General features: G+C 43.0%; 1 protein-coding gene across 1 annotated transcript; it reads left to right on the top strand.

Moving 5' to 3' along the window:
* Positions 1 to 1,077: 1,077 nt before the first annotated feature.
* ZNF613 (zinc finger protein 613) lies at positions 1,078 to 17,790 on the top strand. The gene is made up of 5 exons (XM_059665178.1): positions 1,078 to 1,205; positions 7,254 to 7,461; positions 9,417 to 9,543; positions 9,812 to 9,904; positions 14,738 to 17,790. The coding sequence occupies exons 2-5, from the start codon at positions 7,447 to 7,449 to the stop codon at positions 16,468 to 16,470; spliced, it is 1,968 nt and encodes a 655-aa protein (XP_059521161.1). The 5' UTR covers positions 1,078 to 1,205; positions 7,254 to 7,446; the 3' UTR covers positions 16,471 to 17,790.
* The last annotated feature ends 1,767 nt before the right edge of the window (positions 17,791 to 19,557 follow it).

Below are 19,557 nucleotides of genomic sequence, written 5' to 3'. Positions count from 1 at the left end.
AGTGTGAATACATTTTTTAAAAAATATATTTATTGATTTCAGAGAAGGAGAGAGAGCGAGAGCGAGAGAGAGAGAGAGAGAGAGAGAGAGAGACATCAATGATGAGAGGGAATCACTGATTGGCTGCCTCCTGCACGCCCTCCACTGGGGATCAAGCCCGCAACCCAGGCATGTGCCCTTGGCTGGAATTGAACCTGGGACCCTTCAGGCCGATGCTCTATCCACTGAGCCAAGCCGAATAGGGCCATTGAATACATTTTGGGGGACACCCTGTACTGTGACTACTTTTCTATTCTTGCATAACTTTGTATTCTCTGTGGAGTTATTTATGCCTTCCAGAAATCCTGGCCTTCAGTTCTCAAAAAGACCCACTGGGTGTGTGTGTGCGTGCGTGTATGTGTGTGTGTATGTGTGTGTGTGCGTGTGTGTATGTGTGTGTGTATGTGTGAGTGCTTGTGTGTATGTGTGTGTGCTTGTGTGTGTGGGTGTGGGTGTATGTGTGTGTGGGTGTATGTGGATGTGGGGGGAATGGGTGTGGTGTGGTGTGTGGTGTATGTGTTTGTCTGTCTTTATAGCTATCCTTCTGAAGACCCTTTTCTGTCCCCCAAATCTTTCCGCCAAAAGCATTTTCGGGGTATTTGCCTTTCAGCCTGAACCTTGGCTCTTCTAACTCGGCGGACAAGTCCTTTTCCTTTGTACGGACACCTGACTTCTAAGATGGCTGCGCCCGCGGTGTGTTTCCGAATCGTGCTCTGTGCAAAGCGGACAGCTTTCTCCCCAGGTTGCTGAGGTGGACGCAGCCCGCCCCACGTTTGCCTGGCGCCAGTTCGAGCTTCTGAAAGTGAATGCAGTTTGTTTACAGGGTTTTGAAGCGCCGAGAAATGAAGTCGTTCGGTGGCTTTTCACCGTCCCGAGCCTTCCCTGGCGACTCGGGTCCAAACGGCTATTTCGCCTTTTGTACGTCAAGTGTGGAAAGATGGCCGCTCCCTTATGCGATGAGGACACGGCGCAGACATTTTCCCCGTGGAAACCGGAAGTCCAGGCGTCGGTGCGCCGCACAAATGCCTCCGACTCTGTTCGGTCGCCGCAGGCCGGCGCATAGGCTGCGCGAGGACACGCGCGGCGAAGAATTCACGGAGGTGCAGCTGGTGGAAGGTCGCGGCGGGGTCACGAGAAAAGCCCGTCTCCGGGTGGAGCTCTCGGAGGTACAGGATGGAAGGATCGCGGTGTCTGAGTGTTCGGGTGGGAGGGCAGGGTCCGCGGGGGAGAGGCAACAGCGGGAGTCTGTGGTTGGGGTGCCTGTGGGGTCAGCCCTGAGGGATGCAGGGGGCAGTAGGGAAAGGCCGGCGAGGTGCCCGGCTGACAGTCCGTGGCCAGGCTTGGTGTCTGCGTGACTGAGGACTGCGGTGGGGACTGGGTTTTGATCGGGAAGGCAGTGTCTGTTCGCTTTGGGGAATCTAAGATGCGGCTCAATGACAGGAGCCGGGGTCCCGGTCAGCAGCCCGGGGTCTGGGCTCGCGATGATGCTGATGGACAGTGACCAGTGTTTGGGATGGAACCGATGTTTCATGCGTTGGGGGATTTGTGAGAGCCGAAGCTGGGGGTGGGCGGGTGGGGTGAGTTGCAAACGTACCTTCTTTGCAAAGCTTTGGGCTTCCCACATCCCCCCCGCATCATCTTGACCTGAAAGCGTGTAGGAGGTGGACGATTCAAAGCGCATCTGAAAAGTCAGGCTGCCACTAAAATGAGGATTTTGCCCTTCCTGCAAATTTGTGCGACACACACACACACACACACACACACACACACACACACACACACACACACTGGTAAATATTTCCTTTTAGCATCGTTATAGCACAAGTCAAATAGCACGCAGTTCCCCCAATTCAGTTCCCCAATGGTCACCTTTGTTAAAATGTTCATAGATGTTTCTTTTAGTCTTCATTTTTCTATGCTTGATTTGCACAATTCCAATACATCGCTGATAATTTGCCTCATCACTTAATTTCATATCATAAACATTCATATAACAAACATAAATTTTTTTCTTTAAATATATATATTTAATTTCTGTTAACAGTATAATAAGAGGCAAATCCTTGCCATTATGACTGGAATCACTCAATGTGTATATTCATTTAGATGGAGCTTAAATACTTAAATATTCAGTTGTCACTTTTAAGAACAGGTTAGGATTCTGCATTTACTAAGGATGTGGCTCCCTGTCCCTCATCTTCACCTTGACTTTTAAATTTTTGGCCATTGTGAATGGTGGGTTTTTTGTTTTTTTTACTTTTGACCTTTTTTGTTCTTTTCTTTAAATTTACTGTTTTATAGAAGAGCAATTATATTAAATCATTTCATTTTTGTTTCTGCTCACCTCACTGAACCCTTACTATGAGCATCCCTGTTCCCCATGATTTTATCATGAACATTTTCAAATATATAGCAAAGTTTAAAGAATTGTACATTGGAACCCTACCGGAGTGGCTTAGTGGTTGAGCATTGACCTATGAACCAGGAAGTTACGATTCGATTCCTTATCAGGGAATATGCTGGGTTGTGGCTCGATCCCCAGTGTGGCTTGTTGCAGGAGGCAGCTGATCAGTGACTTTCTCATAATTGATGTTTCTATCTCTCTCTCCCTCTCCCTTCTACTCTGAAATCAATAAAATAAAATTTTAAAAAAGAATTGTACATTTGAATACCTATATGCTTAGGTTTTCCCATGATTCTATTGTGTTTCCTTTACTACATATCTATCCATATATCACAATTCTGCTTGTCATTAACTCATCTTTTTACATTAAAAAAAATGTATTTCAAAGTACATTGCAAACATTTATACATTTCCCCCTAAATCTTCCAGTACGCATATGATGAGAGTTCTACTCAGAGCTTTTCTTTCTTTCTTTTTTTTAAAATTGGATGTTTGGTGGGATTCCTTTTTTTTTTTTTTTTTAATACATTTTATTGATTTTTTTTTTTTTTTTTTTTACAGAGAGGAAGGGAGAGGGATAGAGAGTTAGAAATGTCGATGAGAGAAACATCGATCAGCTGCCTCCTGCACACCTAGGGATGTGCCTGCAACCAAGGTACATGCCCTTGACCAGAATCGAACCTGGGACCCCTCAGTTCACAGATCGATGCTCTATTCACTGAGCCAAACTGGTTAGGGCTACTCAGAGCTTTCTAAAAATAACAGTTTTATTAGTCATATACCACACAACGTACCCATTTAAAGTGTACAATTCAGTGGTTTTTAATATAGTCATAGTCAACAGTCAATTTCAGAACATTCCACCACCTCAAAAAGAAACCATGTGCCTTCTAGTTACCACCTCTGTCCTTCCATTCCCCATTTGTAAGCAACCACTTTTTTTTTTAATATATTTTATTGATTTTTCACAGAGAGGAAGGGAGAGGGATAGAGAGTTAGAAACATCAATGAGAGAGAAACATCAATCAGCTGCCTCCTGCACACCTCCTACTGGGGATGTGCCCACAACTAAGGTACATGCCCTTGACCAGAATCGAACCTGGAACCCTTCAGTCCACAGGCCGACGCTCTATCCACTGAGCCAAACCGGTTAGGGCAGCAACCACTTTCTTTGTGGTCTCTATAGATTTGCCTGTTTTGGACATTTCATATAAATGCAGTCATATAACGTGATCTTTTGTGACGGCTTCTTTTACTCGACATCATGTTTTGGAGGTTTATCTACGTGGTAGCATGGATTCCTTTTTATACCTCAATACTGAGCCATTGTGTGGATACAGCACGTTCTGTTTATCCCTTTATCGGCTGGTGGATATTTGAGTTGTTTCCACATTTGGGCTATTATAAATAATGTTGCTATAACATCTGCGTACAAACTTTTGTGTGGGCATGTTTGTTTGTTTGTTTAGTATGTTTTTATCGATTTCAGAGAGGAAGCAAGAAGGAGAGAGAGAGAGGAACATCAATGATGAGAGTGAATCATTGATTGGCTGCCTCCTGCACACCCTCTTCTGGGGATCCAGCCCACAACCCAGGCATATATGCTCTTGACTGGAATCAAACCCGGGACCATTCAGTCCACAGGCTGACACTCTGTTCACTGAGTCAAATTGGTTAAAGCTGTGTGGGCATGTTTTTACTTCTCTGATATAATCCTGGAGTGAAATTTCTGGATCATATGGTAAATGAATGAATAAATAAGTAGAACAACAAATCGATGTTTCTCTCTCCCTCTCAATCAATTAATAGGCCTAAATAATAGTTTTACATCAGCTTTGCATGTGTTTGCCATTGAAATATTTCCTCCACCTTAAAGACTAAAGATAGATTACTGATGAGTAGAGCAGTAACATATAGATAGATAGATACAGCGGGGCCTTGACTTACGAGTTTAATTCATCCGAGACCGAGTTCGTTAAGGAGCTCGTTAACTCAAATTACTCTATCAACTCAACGCAAAAAATCGGCCGAGAGAAGTTAGTCGGGACACTCGTAAGTCAAGGCCCCACTATAATAAAGGAAACAAAGGCATGATAAAACCTATGTGATAGGCATACAGGTATTCAAATGTAAAATTCCTTAAGCTTTGCTATATATTTGAAATTTTTAATAATAAAATCATGGGGAGCAGAGTAGCTCATAATTATGAGTTCAGTGAGGTGGCCCAGCCGGTGTGGCTCAGTGGTTGAGCATCATGGAGGTCATGGTTTGATTCCTGGTTGGGGCACATGCCCGGGTTGCAGGCTCGATCTCCAGTGTGGGGCATGCAGGAGGCAGCCGATAGGTGATTCTCATCATTGATGTTTCTCTCTCTCTCCCCTCCCTTCCTCTCTGAAATAAAAAAGAAAAGAAAAGAATTCAGTGAGGTGAGCACTGAATATGTTTAATCGTTGGATGAACTGCCAGACATTCCCGAAGTGCCTGTGCCATTTTACATTCCCACCAGACGTGCATGAGGGTTCCAGTTCCCCCACATCCTCACCAACACTTGCTATTTTCCTGGTTTTGCTATAGCCATTCTAGGGGCTGTGAAGTGGTATCTCAATGGTGATTTTGATTTGCAGTTCTCTGAAGATTAATGAAGTCCAGCATGTTTTCATGTGCTTATGCTGTACATACCTTTGAGGTACATTTCTTTTTACTAAATATAGATTGTTAGCATTTTTAATAACTGCATAGTATTTCATTAGATGGGTGTACTTTTACTCATTCCGTTACTCCTCTACTAATAGGCCTAAATAATAGTTTTACATCAGGTTTGCATGTGTTTGCCATTATTTCCTTTGCAAACATTTCTAGAAGTGGATTTTGGATTCTGGTAATATCTCTATTGAAAGTATTCAATGCACAGTATTAAACTATTCCCACAAAATATTCAGTCATGTAACACTGTTATAAAAATTTTGTTTGGGAATGTTATCAATTTTTAGATATAAATTTTGTAATCAGTCATCTGACTAAAATTTTTTAAAAAAATTTTAATTGAGAGAGAGGGGAAAAAAAACACATCAATGTGTTGTTCCACTTTTTTACTCATTTACTGGTTGCTTCTTATATGTGTCTAACCAGACATAGAACCCACAGTCTTGGTGTTGGGATGACACTGTAACCAACTGAGCTACCCAGCCAGGGCTAAAACTTATTTTATTTATTTATTAATATATTTTTATTGATTTCAGAAAGGAAGGGAGAGGGAGAGAGATATAGAAATATCCAGGATGAGAGAGAATCATTGATCGCCTGCCTCCTGTACGCCCCACACTGGGGAGTGAACCCGCAACCTGGGCATGTCCCCTGACTGGGAATCAATCAGAGAGTGACCTCCTGGTTTATAGGTTGAAGCTCAACCACTGAGCCATGCTGATTGGGCTAAAACTTATTTTTGATACATGTTTACTCAAATCTCTGAAACTGACTCTTGATTAATCATGTTAGGGAATGCCTTATCGTTTGCTTCCTCTGATCTATTATTGATTAGTCTTACTTGGTTCTTCATCCAGTTAGTGGGGTTTCATTTCCAGAATGGTACTAGATAATAGTGGTTATACTGTGCATCCTTGCCTTGCTCTTGGCTTTAGAGTAAGTATGTATATGGTTTCACTGGACATATGTAGGATGTATTGGATTGTTCTCACTTGATGTTTTGACATTGCTGTTGCCGGATGGGTTCTTGGAGCTGCCTGCTCTGCCATTTCCAGTCAAAGGGATTTCCCATCATAAAGTCCTCTCTTTCTCTCTCTTTCTCTCCCCCGCCCTCCCCCCACACACACACACATTGCTGTTGGTACTTTTTAAAGAGATAAACTGATGCAAATGCAATTTAAGTGATATCCTTTCATCCCTCCCCTTCTTTCCTCCCCAAAGATAACCACAGTCGTTTTTTTAATTTCTTTATTGTTTAAGGTATTACAAATGTGTCCTCATCCCCCCATTAACCCCCAGCCTCCCCCCCCCCACTCATGCTCTCATCCCCCATAACCACAATCTTGAACTTGTTTTTTTTAAAAAATATATTTATTAGTTTCAGAGAGGAAAGGAGAGGAGAGAGAGAAAGAAATGTCAACGATGAGAGAGAATCACTGATCGGTTGCCTCCTGCACGCACCCCACTGGAGATCGAGCCGGCAACCCAGGCATGTGCCCCTGGCCGGAATCGAACCTGGGACACTTCAGTCCTCAGGCCGACGCTCCATCCACTGAGCCAAGCCGGCTAGGGCTTGAACTTCTTTTATATAATGCATGTTTTATACTGTTACAAAGTGTGTCTATATCCACAAACAATAGTCTTGCTCTATATGCTTTAATTTTTTATATTTGTTTTCCTTGGTATCACATAACGATTAGTGAAAATGCTTGGCTTAGTGCATTTGTCTTTACACTGAAGTGTGTTTACAATGAGTTGTACAGAGATTTCTGAACCGATACATGAACACATATAATATTAAAGAAATAGGTGTCCGGATCCTCGCCTTTTATACGTTTCTGTCCAAAAATATATGTGAGAGACGTCCCCTGCCGTGGGGCATCGCATTGTGCTGGTTCTCCTTTGCCCTCTCACCCCGCTTTGACCTCACAGAGGGAACACATACTGCCCACACCTTCAGAATCTTATGTTTTATTGCTCCAGAGGGTAACAGCCACCAGAGCTCCAGATAAAGGGACAGATGGCTTTGAAATCAGCCGAGTGACAGTAGCAGGGACAGCATCTGGACCCAGAGGAAAAGTGCACTCAAAGCGAATTTACTTTTCAGTCCGCAGGTCCTGGCTCGAGGAACAGGATCTACCAGGTGCCCTGAGGAGGCGGTCTCAGGACCTGGATGTCATCATTTGTGGGGACACCACTGACCAGAGTCTAAGATTTCTACCCAGAAATTTCGAGCAGCTCAAGAATAGACCAAAGACACAGCGTCCATCTTCCTGGCCATTTCCCAATAACAGAAGACAATGATTAAGGACCAGGTGACGTTGGGTTTGTTTTATTCTTTCCTTCATTCCGTGGTTGATTGCTGGAGGACTTGAAAACACAATTGAATTAAAGAACAGTACGATTTGTGCAGAAATAAATTTAGCCTCTAACTTCAACATTAAGGCAAAATAGGATGAGGAATGTATTGTTCCCGGGAGCCTCACTAAATGACTGATGTTGGGACATAGTGTGACTGGAGCATCGTACGGGTCCATGAGCTGTCACCTTCTGTCTAACATCTCTGACATCTCTGACATCACGGCCAGAGAGCCATGAGGAGAGCAGGCTGTACACTGACAGAGGGGACAGCAGGCCTTTCCTCGGAGGGTGTCACTCTATGTTTCCTGACATTTAGGTTTTAGATAATTTAAAAAACATATATATATATATAATATATATGTATATATACACACACACATTTAATTAATTTCAGAGAGGAAGGGAGAGGGAGAGAGAGATAGAAACATCAATGATGAGAGAGCATCATTGATCGGCTGCCTCCTGCACGCCTAGAACTGGGGATCGAGTCCGCAACCCAGGCACGTGTCCTTGACTGGAATCGAACCCAGGACTCTTCAGTCCGCAGACCGACGCTCTCTCCGCTGATCCAAACCAGCTGGGGCAGGACATTGTGTATGGTTCTTCCTAGAGCTGAGATACGAGACAGTGTCCTTCACTTCAGCTTTCCTGTAAATGCCATGCGGGGCTCCTCAGAGATCCCTCTGAGAATGGACCATGAGAGCTCAGCGGGCACAGGTTTTCATGGGACCATAACAGTGACCCATCGACCCAGCCACACTGCAGTGGGGATTAATCTAGAAACAAAACCTCAGTGGCCTAAGAAAATGGAAGGATTGCATGGCACTCAAAGGTCCTGTGTGGCCACGTGGCTGAGCTGGTGTTTGAGTCAGGTTTGGCAGTAGGCAGTGTGGAAAGTTCTGTTGTCTGCTAAGGTTGTTGGGGTCCCAGAGGCTTTCCCTTCCTGCATCCTCCTCTCTAAGATAGAACACCCTTTCCTGTGTTCAAAGCCACTTCCTACTGCCTCCTCTCTTACTACCTCCCAACCACACATCCTTGTATACGTGGTCCATCATTGGCCGAAACGTTGTTACGTAGCACGTGACTATATCTGTTTCTTGAAGGCTGCTGTTTACTTTCTTAGTCTGCGTAATGACTTGAATAGTCCTGTTCTTAGATGCTAGACAGATGTTTGGGGAAAATGCTTTATTTCTCCTAATGTATAAAATATATTTGTTTAATATGTAGTGTCTTATAATTATACTGTCTGCATGTGTTTTTCTGGGTGATTCCGATGATGGCTATCAAGATTGACAGTAAATGCAGGAATGGAATATGTGTTAGTTACCTTGACATTAGTAGTATATATTTAGTGCCTGGCAAATATGTGCCTTTAAATATATATATACACATATATATTACATGCAAATGCAAATATTTCTGGTTTGAGAAAGGATTTAATGACTACTTATTACATAAATACTTGATTTGTAGAATGATGGTTGACTGCATGATTACAGAATAGTTTACTAGAGATTGATGTTGAATATGGATAGATTTTCCTTCTATAACAATGTAGTTTTAAAAAAATCAAAACAGCCCTAGTTGGTTTGGCTCAGTGGATGGAGTGTTGGCCTGAGGACTGAAGGGTCCCGGGTTCTATTCTGGTCAAGGGCACATGTCTGGGTTGCAGGCTCAATCCCCAGTGTTGGGGGGTGCAGAAGGCAGCCAATCAATGATTCTCTCTCATCATTGATGGTTCTATCTCTCCCTTCCTCTCCGAAATCAATAAAAATGTATTTTTAAAAAATCAAAACACTTAATATAGATGTAGCCCATATGGTAAAAATGAGCAGAACAACTTTCTTCACATTCCTTCCCTTTCAATAACAAGAGAAACACTCCTATTAAACAGGACCTGTTATTACAGGAATCGCTCACACTGGAGGATGTGGCCGTGGACTTCACCTGGGAGGAGTGGCAGTTCCTGGGCCCCGAGCAGAAGGACCTGTACAGGGACGTGATGTTGGAGACCTACAGCCACCTGGTGTCACTGGGTGAGGACAGCTCCCCTATGTCACTCAGAGGGTGGCCTTTCATGGCTTCTGAAAGGTCTGGAGTGTCTGTGATGCTCTGAAGTAGTGGATGAGTCTCAGTCCCCTCTCTGGTCCCAGGTTAGAGGGTATAATGTGCCCTAGTCCAGAGAACAGCCTTTCCTTTGCTGACCTGCAGGCTGCGTAGTTCCTGAGGTATAACATTCTTCCGTGTTAGCACACCAAAGCCCGTGTCAAAGAGCCTGTCTCTTCTGTCACTTCCCATGAACAGGGTATCCAGCCAGCAAGCCAGACACACTGTCCAGATTGGAACGAGGGGAACCATGGACAAGAGAAGGTGGACTCCACAGTGGGATCTGCTCGGGTGAGTGAGAGAGAGCCAGCAAGGAAGGCGGCCGGGGAAGTCCTGGTCCAGTCGTTCAGAGGTGTCACAGCGTGAGGTGTCTGAGGACACGTACACAGAGCCCCGACGAACCACCCATAAAGGAGCTCTCTTTCTGTAGGTGTTTAGAGGAACAGGTCTCTTCTTGGACTTGATCCCTGTTTGTTCCATCGAGGTCTTGATTGTCCCCACTCTCTGTTTCTTCTTACAGTTCTCAGTCTCACCATCTTTCTTCCCCCAGGAACAGTACCTGTCCCTTCATTTTCTTGCTCGGAAATTCCACCTTCCATTGCCTCTGTTCAAGGAGAGATGTGTGATGTTAGCACTGTCTTCTGACTACAGCACCTTCTCGCCCTGTTGGATAAGATTGTTTTCCCTTCCTAACACCTGCCCCCCCCTCTTTGACTGGGGGTTAGGATTTTATTTATTTATTTACTTACTTTTGTTAATCCTCACCCAAGGATATTTTTCCCATTTACTTTTAGAGAGAGTGAAAGGGAAGAAGGGAGGGAGAGAGAAGCCTTGATGTGAGAGAGACACATCAATTGGTTGCCTACTGCTTGCTCCCTGACCTGGGCCGGGGATGGAATCTGCAACCCCTGATCGGAATTGAACCTGAGACCCTTCAGTGCACAGGCTGACAATCCAACCACTGAGCAGCAACAGCCAAGGCTGGATTCATTTTCTTAAAGCTTTCCCTTTCCTTATGATATTTTGGTGACATTACATCCCAATTAATCATAGCCATGCCAGTCATATAAGATGGACATTTCTCTTTTGTCAATGACCTTCATTATATGGTGTGATCTGCTTATACAGTTTGCTCCCCCCCACCTGCCCCCGCTAAACTCAGGGTCAACTATATTTAAAGGAGCCTCCACAATATTTTCCATACATGAGAATCTTTGCTTGGTCCATTGCTTTAAATCCTTTTTGATTGCGCTAAATGTTGTCGGATAACCTGTTACACACTGGCGCTGACAGCCATGAACACCGCCTCCAAGATAATGCTTGGCCATTTTATTCTAAAAGAAGACATAAAATTCATCAAAATAAGTCTATATAAATAAGGTGTCTTGAAGTGAAAAATGCTGAGAAGATCAATCAAACAGCAAAAGAGAATAGTGTGTGAGGGGACTGGGAGCTGCTGTTAGCAGCCAGGAATCTATTAGGTCTTCAGTCATCTAGGACGGGGAATGCCTCTTTGGTAAAATGCCTTTAAGCAACTACGTGAGGGATGTGAGCAGGTCCGTTGAGTGAATTGCATTCCAAAGTAGACAAAATAGCAGGTTCATAGGCCCAGGAAGAATCTCAAGGAAGCCTGTGTGAATACAGTGGGGTGGGCGAGAGGGACCGTGATGGAGATAACATGGAGATAAGGGCGATGTGGTGGTAGCTAGATTTTGGAGTGAACAGGTCATGTAGGACATTTCAAGGACATTTCAGGAGCTTGATTTTTAAAAGTATGAGGTGTCCCGGCTGGCATGGCTCACTCGTTGAGCATCCAACTATGAACCAGGAGGTCACGGTTCGATTCCCTGTCAGGGCACATGCTTGGGTTGCGGGCTCAGTCCCCAGTGTGGGGCATGCAGGAGGCAGCTGATCAATGATTCTCTCTCATCATTGATGTTTCTATCTCTCTCTCCCTCTCCCTTCCTCTCTGAAATTAATAATTTATATATTTAAAATATATATATATATATATATATATGTATATATATATATGTATATATATAAATAATGAGATGAACAAACATTTGAGAGGTTTCAGTAGAGGAGTGACAGGATGTAATTTATATTTAAAATGATCCTTGTGGCTACTTTGTAGAAAGTAGATGGCAGCAGGCAGAGGTTGAAGTTTGAAATCCAGTTAGGAGCCTATTTGTAGTACAAAGCAGAACACGTGTCTTCAATCTGGATAGAGAGGGTGAGGGGTGGTCAGCTTCCGAATATCTTCTTTTTAAAAAATATTTTTATTGCCCTAGCTAGTTTGGCTCAGTGGATAGAGTGTCGGCCTGCGGACTGAGGGGTCCCGGGTTCAATTCCGGTCAAGGGCACATGCCCAGGCTCAATCCCCAGTAGGGAGTGTGCAGGAGGCAGCCGATCAATGATTCTCTCTCATCATGGATGTTTCTCTCTCTCTCTCCCTCTCCTTTCCTATCTGAAATCAATAAACATATATTTTTTAAAAAATCAATGATGAGAGAGAATCATTGATTGGCTGCCTCCTGCCCCCTGCACTGAGGATTGAGTTTGCAACCTGGGCATGTGCCCTGACCGAAATAGAACACTGACCTCCAGGTTTAGAGGTTGACGCTCAACCACTGAGCCACACCGGCCGGTCAATGCATGGTTTCTCAATACACATACCAGGCAGGACCTCTTCTTCTGAGAGTGTTTTTGATAGCGTTGGGATTACGGCCTGGCTAGTCTATGTATAATGCTGAAAACGCCCTCTTGAGCCTAGTTGGTGAACGACAGCGCTAATGTGCCAGAAGAGGTTAAACTGAGTGAGAACTAAAGCCATACATTTTAGGAGTAAGATTTTAGTAACAAATACAGTCTGCATGTAATAGGTAGACGTTCAACTTTTGCTACAATTCAGGGCTGTGTCAAGTCAACATGAACAGTAAAGACGGGATACTTTAGAGATTTAGGGAAGCCGTTTACAGTGACATAGAATGGGGAAATGATCATGTGATAGACAGGAGGCATGGCTAGGACAGAATGAAGATGAAGGGCAAAGAATGAAGGTATCAAGTTAGAAATGTGCACTGTCAAAAGATTGGCCTGAAACCTGCCACTTGAAGGCCAGTTTTAGAAGGTATTTGTAGGGGAACTGGTGGAGTGTCAACGTGGATAAATGGGGTAATTATTGGTAATGGAACTTTTATTTCCAGGCTAACTGTTGTGGATTTTGTTAGTAATGGGGTAGAATGATGAGGTTTGGAAGTTTGATTTATATTATCCTTAGATATATTCCTAGAAGTGTAAAACCCAAACTCTTAATGTTACATTAACTATAAACTTGATCCCATGCCTTCATCTTTCAGTCTACACACTTTCTCAAACATGATCTCATTCAGTCCTCTGTCCTAATATAATATTTACAGCTAATGATTCCCACGTTGCTATCTCCAGTTAAGACCTTTCTCAAGATTTCTGTATCCAGTTGAGTTCTTCGTGTCTATATCGGATATCTGAAAGCCACCCGAAGGTTGATGTGCTTTGGAAGTACACACTTGAATTCCCCACATTGTGAACTTCAATATTTCTTTTCTCATGAAAAGGCACTACCCACCGCCCTGGCCGGTTTGGTTTGGTTGGTTGGAGTGTCGGCCGCACACCAAAGGGTGTCAGGTTTGATTCCCGATCAGAGTGCATGCCTGGGTTGCGGGTTCAATCCCCGGGTGGGGTGTATGGGGGAGGCAGCCAATCAATGTTTCTCTCTCCCCCCCCTCTCTCTAAAATCAGTTTTAAAAAATTTTTACTGAAAAGGCACTACCCACCTACTCAGTTCCCCAAGTCAAATAATTAGGAATATTACCTGATTCCTCATACGTATTAACTGCCCTATATTGAAACTATGAGTGAGCCTTATCTTTTTCCTCTCTTCAGATTATATCCTGATTTCTTCCACTGTGCTTTCCATTGCTCCCTCAAACCACTTTCCACAGTTTGTACCTGCCTTCTTTATCATTGCTTGCTGGTTCACTTTTCCCTAACCAGAATGTATGCTCAGTGAAAATAAGGACTGTTTCTATATGCTCATAACCAGCACAAGGCTTGGTGTATAGTAATCATTTAATAAGGATTTATGGATGTCTGAATGTGTCCCACATCATTTTAAAACAAATATCTATCTCTGTGCTCAAGTGCTAATAGTAATTTGTTTTGATTTTACTATCCCAGCATGCTTTATAAGGTTATTAGAAAGCAAGCAAATTTATATTTACTCATTAAAAAAATTTTTTTTTTTATTTCAGAGAGGGAGAAAGAGATAGAAACATAAATGATGAGAGAATCATAGATTGGTTGCCTTATGCACGCTTTCTACTGGGGATCAAACCAGCAATCCAGGCATGTACCCCCCCTTTTTTTAAATTATATATATTTTATTGATTTCAGAGAGGAAGGGAAGGGGAGAGAGAGCTAGAAACATCAATGATGAGAAAGAATCATTGATCGGCTGCCTCCTGCACGCCCCCTACTGGGGATCGAGCCCGCAACCCAGGCATGTGCCCTTGACTGGAATCGAACCCGGGACCTTCTGTCCATAGGCCAACACTCTGTTCATTGAATCAAACTAGCTAGGGCCCCCCCCCCTTTTTTTTTAATCCTCACCTGAGGATATTTTTCCATTGATTTTTTTTTTTTTTTAGGGAGAGTAGAAGAGAGAGGAAAAGACAGAGAGAAATATCAATGTGAGAAACACATCATTTGGTTGCCTCCTGCATGAGCCTGAACTAGGGCCCAGGCTGGGGAAGAGCCTGCAACCAAGGTACGTGCCCTTGACTGGAATCGAACCTGAGACCCTTTGGACCAACTCTCTATCCACTGAGCCAAACTGGCTATGGCTGTATTTACTCATTTGGAATGAATTAACCTTATTTATACAATGACTGTTTTTATCTTTTATTTTTGTTTATATTATTGTATTTTAACCTTGCCTAAGTAATAAACATATTAGCTTGGAGTTTCTTTAAACTGAGATCAGTGTTATCAATAAAGCATCGGTCTTCACAGAGCTGTTAGTGAAATAGTATTATTCCATACCAAGCTCATGGAAAGGTTCATTTTTCTCTTCTTTCCTAGAAACCAAGAAAAACGATGGTCACCTACAGAGATACTTGCAAAAGCAAAGATGTCTAAAGAGAACAGTACAGTGCCATGAACATAATGCATTTGGAAACATCATTCATTGGAGTAAAAGTAATTTTCCTTTAAGGCAAAATCATGATACATTTGACTTGCATGGGAAAGCATTGAAATCAAATACAAGTTTGGTTAACCAGAACAGAAGCTGTGAAGTAAAGAACCCAGTTGAGGTTAATGGACATGCGAAATCTTTCCTCCATGCAAAGCATGAGCAACATCATACTGAAATAAAATTTCCTGAATGTGTTAATTCTGTAAACACAAACTCCCAATCCCTTAAGGCGCAAAGGACTCAGAAGATAAATAAACCCCATGTATGCGGTGAATGTGGGAAAGACTTCATCAAGAAGTCTCGCCTCATAGATCACCAGAGAGTTCATACGGGAGAGAAACCTCATGGGTGCAGCGTATGTGGGAAGGCCTTCTCCAGGAAGTCCAGGCTCACTGAACATCAGAAAACTCATATAGGAGAGAGACGGTATGAGTGCACCGAATGTGACAAAGCCTTCCCCAAGAAATCACGGCTACTCGCTCATCAGAAGACACACACAGGAGAGAAACCCTACGTTTGCGATGAATGTGGAAAAGGCTTCATCAAGAAGTCTCGGCTCATTAATCATCAGAGAGTTCACACAGGAGAGAAGCCGCATGGATGCAGTCTGTGTGACAAAGCCTTCTCCAGAAAGTCCAGGCTCATCGAACATCAGAGAACTCACACGGGAGAAAAACCTTACGAATGCACAGAATGTGACAAAACCTTTCGCTGGAAATCACAGCTCAATGCCCATCAGAAAACTCACACAGGAGAGAAATCGTTTATATGCAGTGACTGTGGGAAAGGCTTCATCCAGAAGGGCAATCTCATTGTACATCAGCGAACTCACACGGGAGAGAAACCCTATAGATGCAACGAATGTGGCAAAGGCTTCATCCAGAAGGGCAATCTCCTAATACATCAACGGACTCACACTGGAGAGAAACCCTATGTATGCACTGAGTGTGGAAAAGGTTTCAGCCAGAAAACTTGCCTGATATCACATCAGAGATTTCACACCGGAAAGACTCCCTTTGTGTGTACCGAATGTGGCAAATCTTGTTCACACAAGTCAGGTCTCATTAACCATCAGAGAATTCACACAGGGGAGAAGCCCTATACGTGCATTGACTGCGGAAAGGCTTTTAGAGATAAGTCGTGCCTCAACAGACATCGAAGAACTCATACAGGAGAGAGACCCTACGGGTGCTCTGATTGTGGGAAAGCCTTCGCCCACCTGTCATGCCTGGTGTATCATAAGGGAATGTTGCACACCAGAGAGAAATGCGTAGGTTCCGTCAAGTTGGAAAACCCTTTTTCAAAGAGTCACAGCTCAGCTCACTCGAGTGACAGAGTACAGGAGAAAACCTCTGTTGATGCGATGACTGTTCGGATGCCTTCAGTGGCAGGTCAGATTTCATTACACATCAGTGGGTTCCTAGCGGATGGGAACATGGCCACTGTGGGACCGCCAGGTGCCAGGGGCGCAGCCTCCGCAGATAACAGAATTGGCACAGAGAAACCTTATGAACGCAGGGAATGTGGTAGTACCTTCAGTGACCAGTTATGTCATATTGTATGTCACAAAAACCACACAGGAGTAAACTGTGATGCAATCAAGGCGGAAGACTCTTGACTAAAACATTCTAGCTCATTATATGGCTTATAAGTGTCTGCTGAGACAAGTGTGCATACAGACTGGGAGAGCCTTTCGTGGCACCATAGACCTTATCCGTGCTGTTTCATGTGTCACATGTCATGAGTGAGCTCCTGGTTGGTAGAAATATAATGGCCTTGGGAAATCCTTTTCCAGAAATAAGACTTCAGTAGGTGGTAGAGGGTTTACACAGGAGAGAAATTGTTGGACCTTTGAAGGCAGTGATTGTGGCAGGGTTGTCTGCCTCACCTACTGGCAGAGGAAACCCAAGAAATAAAACTCTGGGCACAACTAACTGTGGAACATCTTCAGCAAAATATCGGAAAATGCATGAAGCAGATAAGGCCTGTGAAAATGAAGAAGACTTTAGGGCCTTGCGTCACAATTCTAACATAATTATACATCAGATAATTGACACAGTGTACATTGTAGGACAATATACCTTGAATCAAACTCCTAGTTGATATGTCTGTGAGGACTCCTTAATTTAATGCTGCTTTTTAAAAAAATACATTTTTATTGATTTCAGAGAGGAAGGGAGAAGGAGAGATAGAAACATCAATGAGAATCATTGTTCAGCTGCCTCCTGCACGCCCCATACTGGGGATCCAGCCCACAATCCAGGCATATGCCCTTGGCTGGAATCAAACCCAGGACCCTTCAGTCCGCAGGCCGACGCTCTATCCACTGAGCCAAACCGGCTAGGGCTAATGCTTTTTTTACAATTTATTTTTATTGATTTCAGAGAGGAAGGAAGAGGGAGAGACAGAAATATGAATGATGACAGAGAATCATTGATTGGCTGCCTCCTACTGGGGATCAAGCCCACAACCCGGGCATGTGCCCTTCACCGGAATCCAACCCCGGACCCTTCAATCTGCAGAGCGTTGCTCTATCCACTGAGCCAAACCAGCTAGGGCAGGACTTCTTAATTTAAAGGAGGTTGTCTGTTTTGCACCCTCCCCCTGTTGGGGGCATGAATCTATTTTCTCACATAGGAACATTATATGGTTAGCTCTTGCATTTCTTCAGTTCTAAATTTATTCCATTTGTATTTTAGAGGACTGAAATCCTTCAAAAGGAAACAGTACATTTATTTCTACAGTATAACAGCATGTTTGGATGTGCTAACTTTATAAACATTACCCGGGAACAGAGCTCAAAACTCATGAATAGCCTGTCAGCCACACTTTTGCCCAAAAGAGAGTTTCCCATCCTGTGCGTGCACCACTCAGAAAAACATTAACAGCCATTCCCTTCATCTGGTACTGTTCTAGGACCTATAGATGATGATGGTGATGAACTAAACAAAAAGTTATTGCTACCTTTGAGCTAGCAACTTTTTCTTTTTCTCTTTTTTCCCTTTCTCCCTCCCTGTCTGGCTTCCTAGCTCTGGCTGCTAGCAATTTTTTGAAAGGTAGATTTCATGCATATAGTTTTACTCCAGCAAGTATAATCAGAGGACATATATGCTTATGCTAGTTGAAAAGGATATACTAGTATAGTAAAAGGGACAAGGTATCCTGATAATTTCTTGTTCAGGATGCATATTATTATTTGGAGGAGGGAGGGATTCATTTCATTTTACACACAAAATAAGAGTATGGATACTTTTTTTTTAAATGCTCATGTCTTCTACCCAGATGATAAATTCCTTGATACAGTTTATAGATGATTGTGTATTTCCCAGAACATAGCAAGAAAGAAATGAATTATATGTAGAATTGAAAGATGAATGAATGAGCTATTGGACTAATCAAGATTATTTTTGTCACTGAAAGAATGGAGCTGCTAGAAAGAAAGTCTAATGATCAGTATTCTTTTTTGTCCCTCTTTTTTATTTTTTTAATAGTTATTTTTTTCATTTTTTAATTCTTTTAAATAAGGATCAGTATTCTAAGAAGCTTAAAAAAAATCCTGAAAAGAGGCTCCTGTCAGAATATAAAAGGGAGCAGATCAGAGAAGGAATAGGATCTGGAGAATAAACCCAATTAATGGAAGAAAATAATTTCACTAAAACGGAGGACAGAAGGTGAAATCCTTTGGATGTCTTAGAGACACACACTTCCATTTGTCCACAGGTCTCTGATCTTTTAAGAGTTGCTACCATTTCAAAGATCCCGGTTCCTCTGATGTGATGAATTGAAACAAGTTATATCACTCCTCACTCTCCTGGGAATGGGGTCCTTGTCCCCTCTTCTATACTCAGGATTCTTTCTCTTGATCCAGTAAAGATACCCAGCTTAAAAAAACAGTGAGTCCTGCTTATAAGGAGGAAAAGTAGAAATTTGCCATGAAGTGGCTGTCTCATAATTGAATTCCCAACTCTGGGTCTTCGAGTAATTCATTACAACATGTTCATTTGCGTGTTTGCACTGTGCCAGGCACTGTTGTAGACATGGGATACCCTGGAGAACAACATATGCAAAGTAATGGCCTCTAAGAGACTGCGTCCAGGTGCTCTTCAGCAAAGAGTCAGAACTGGCTTCTTCAACTCAGACCTCATCCTTTTTACTTCTTGTCCTGCAAGTCTGCACATCCTATCATGGCAGTCAGCGTCTTTCTCACTGAAATTGTCAGTCAGGGTCCCGGAATGGACTTCCCTGAGCCCTGAGGACCAGGTGCGGAACTCACCTTTCAGAGGTTGGCATTGCAGGTAAATAAATGTTCATGGTATAGACAATTTCAGATTGACCTCTTTAAGAAGGGCATACCAACTTATATCGTCTACTGCTTTACCCCTCATTTTCTTTATTATTTTAAATATATGTATTTTTTAATTTCAGAGAGAAAGGGAGAGTGAAAGAGAGATAGAAACATCAATGACAGAGAACTGACTGGCTGCCTCCTGAACGCCTCCCACTTGAGAATGGAGCCAGCAACCCAGGCATATGCCTTGACTGGAATCAAACCCGGGATCATTCAGTCCACAGGCTGACATTCTATCCACTGAGTCAAACCAGCCAGGGCTTCTTTTCTTTTCTTCTTTTCTATTCTTTTCTTTTCTGTTTTCTTTCTTTTCTTTTCTATTCTTTTCTTTTCTCTTTTCTTTTCAATATATTGTTA

This window comes from Myotis daubentonii, chromosome 15, assembly GCF_963259705.1.
Source record: "Myotis daubentonii chromosome 15, mMyoDau2.1, whole genome shotgun sequence".
In the NCBI taxonomy this organism is placed as follows: domain Eukaryota; kingdom Metazoa; phylum Chordata; class Mammalia; order Chiroptera; family Vespertilionidae; genus Myotis; species Myotis daubentonii.
This window is presented reverse-complemented; position numbering and strand designations above follow the sequence as displayed.

Bases quoted from the DNA above. Each gene is read 5' to 3' on its own strand.
- ZNF613 (XM_059665178.1), top strand. The intron at 9,544-9,811 runs GTGAGGACAGCT...TCCCATGAACAG, and splicing joins CAGCCACCTGGTGTCACTGG to GGTATCCAGCCAGCAAGCCA. The intron at 9,905-14,737 runs GTGAGTGAGAGA...CTTCTTTCCTAG, and splicing joins CCACAGTGGGATCTGCTCGG to AAACCAAGAAAAACGATGGT.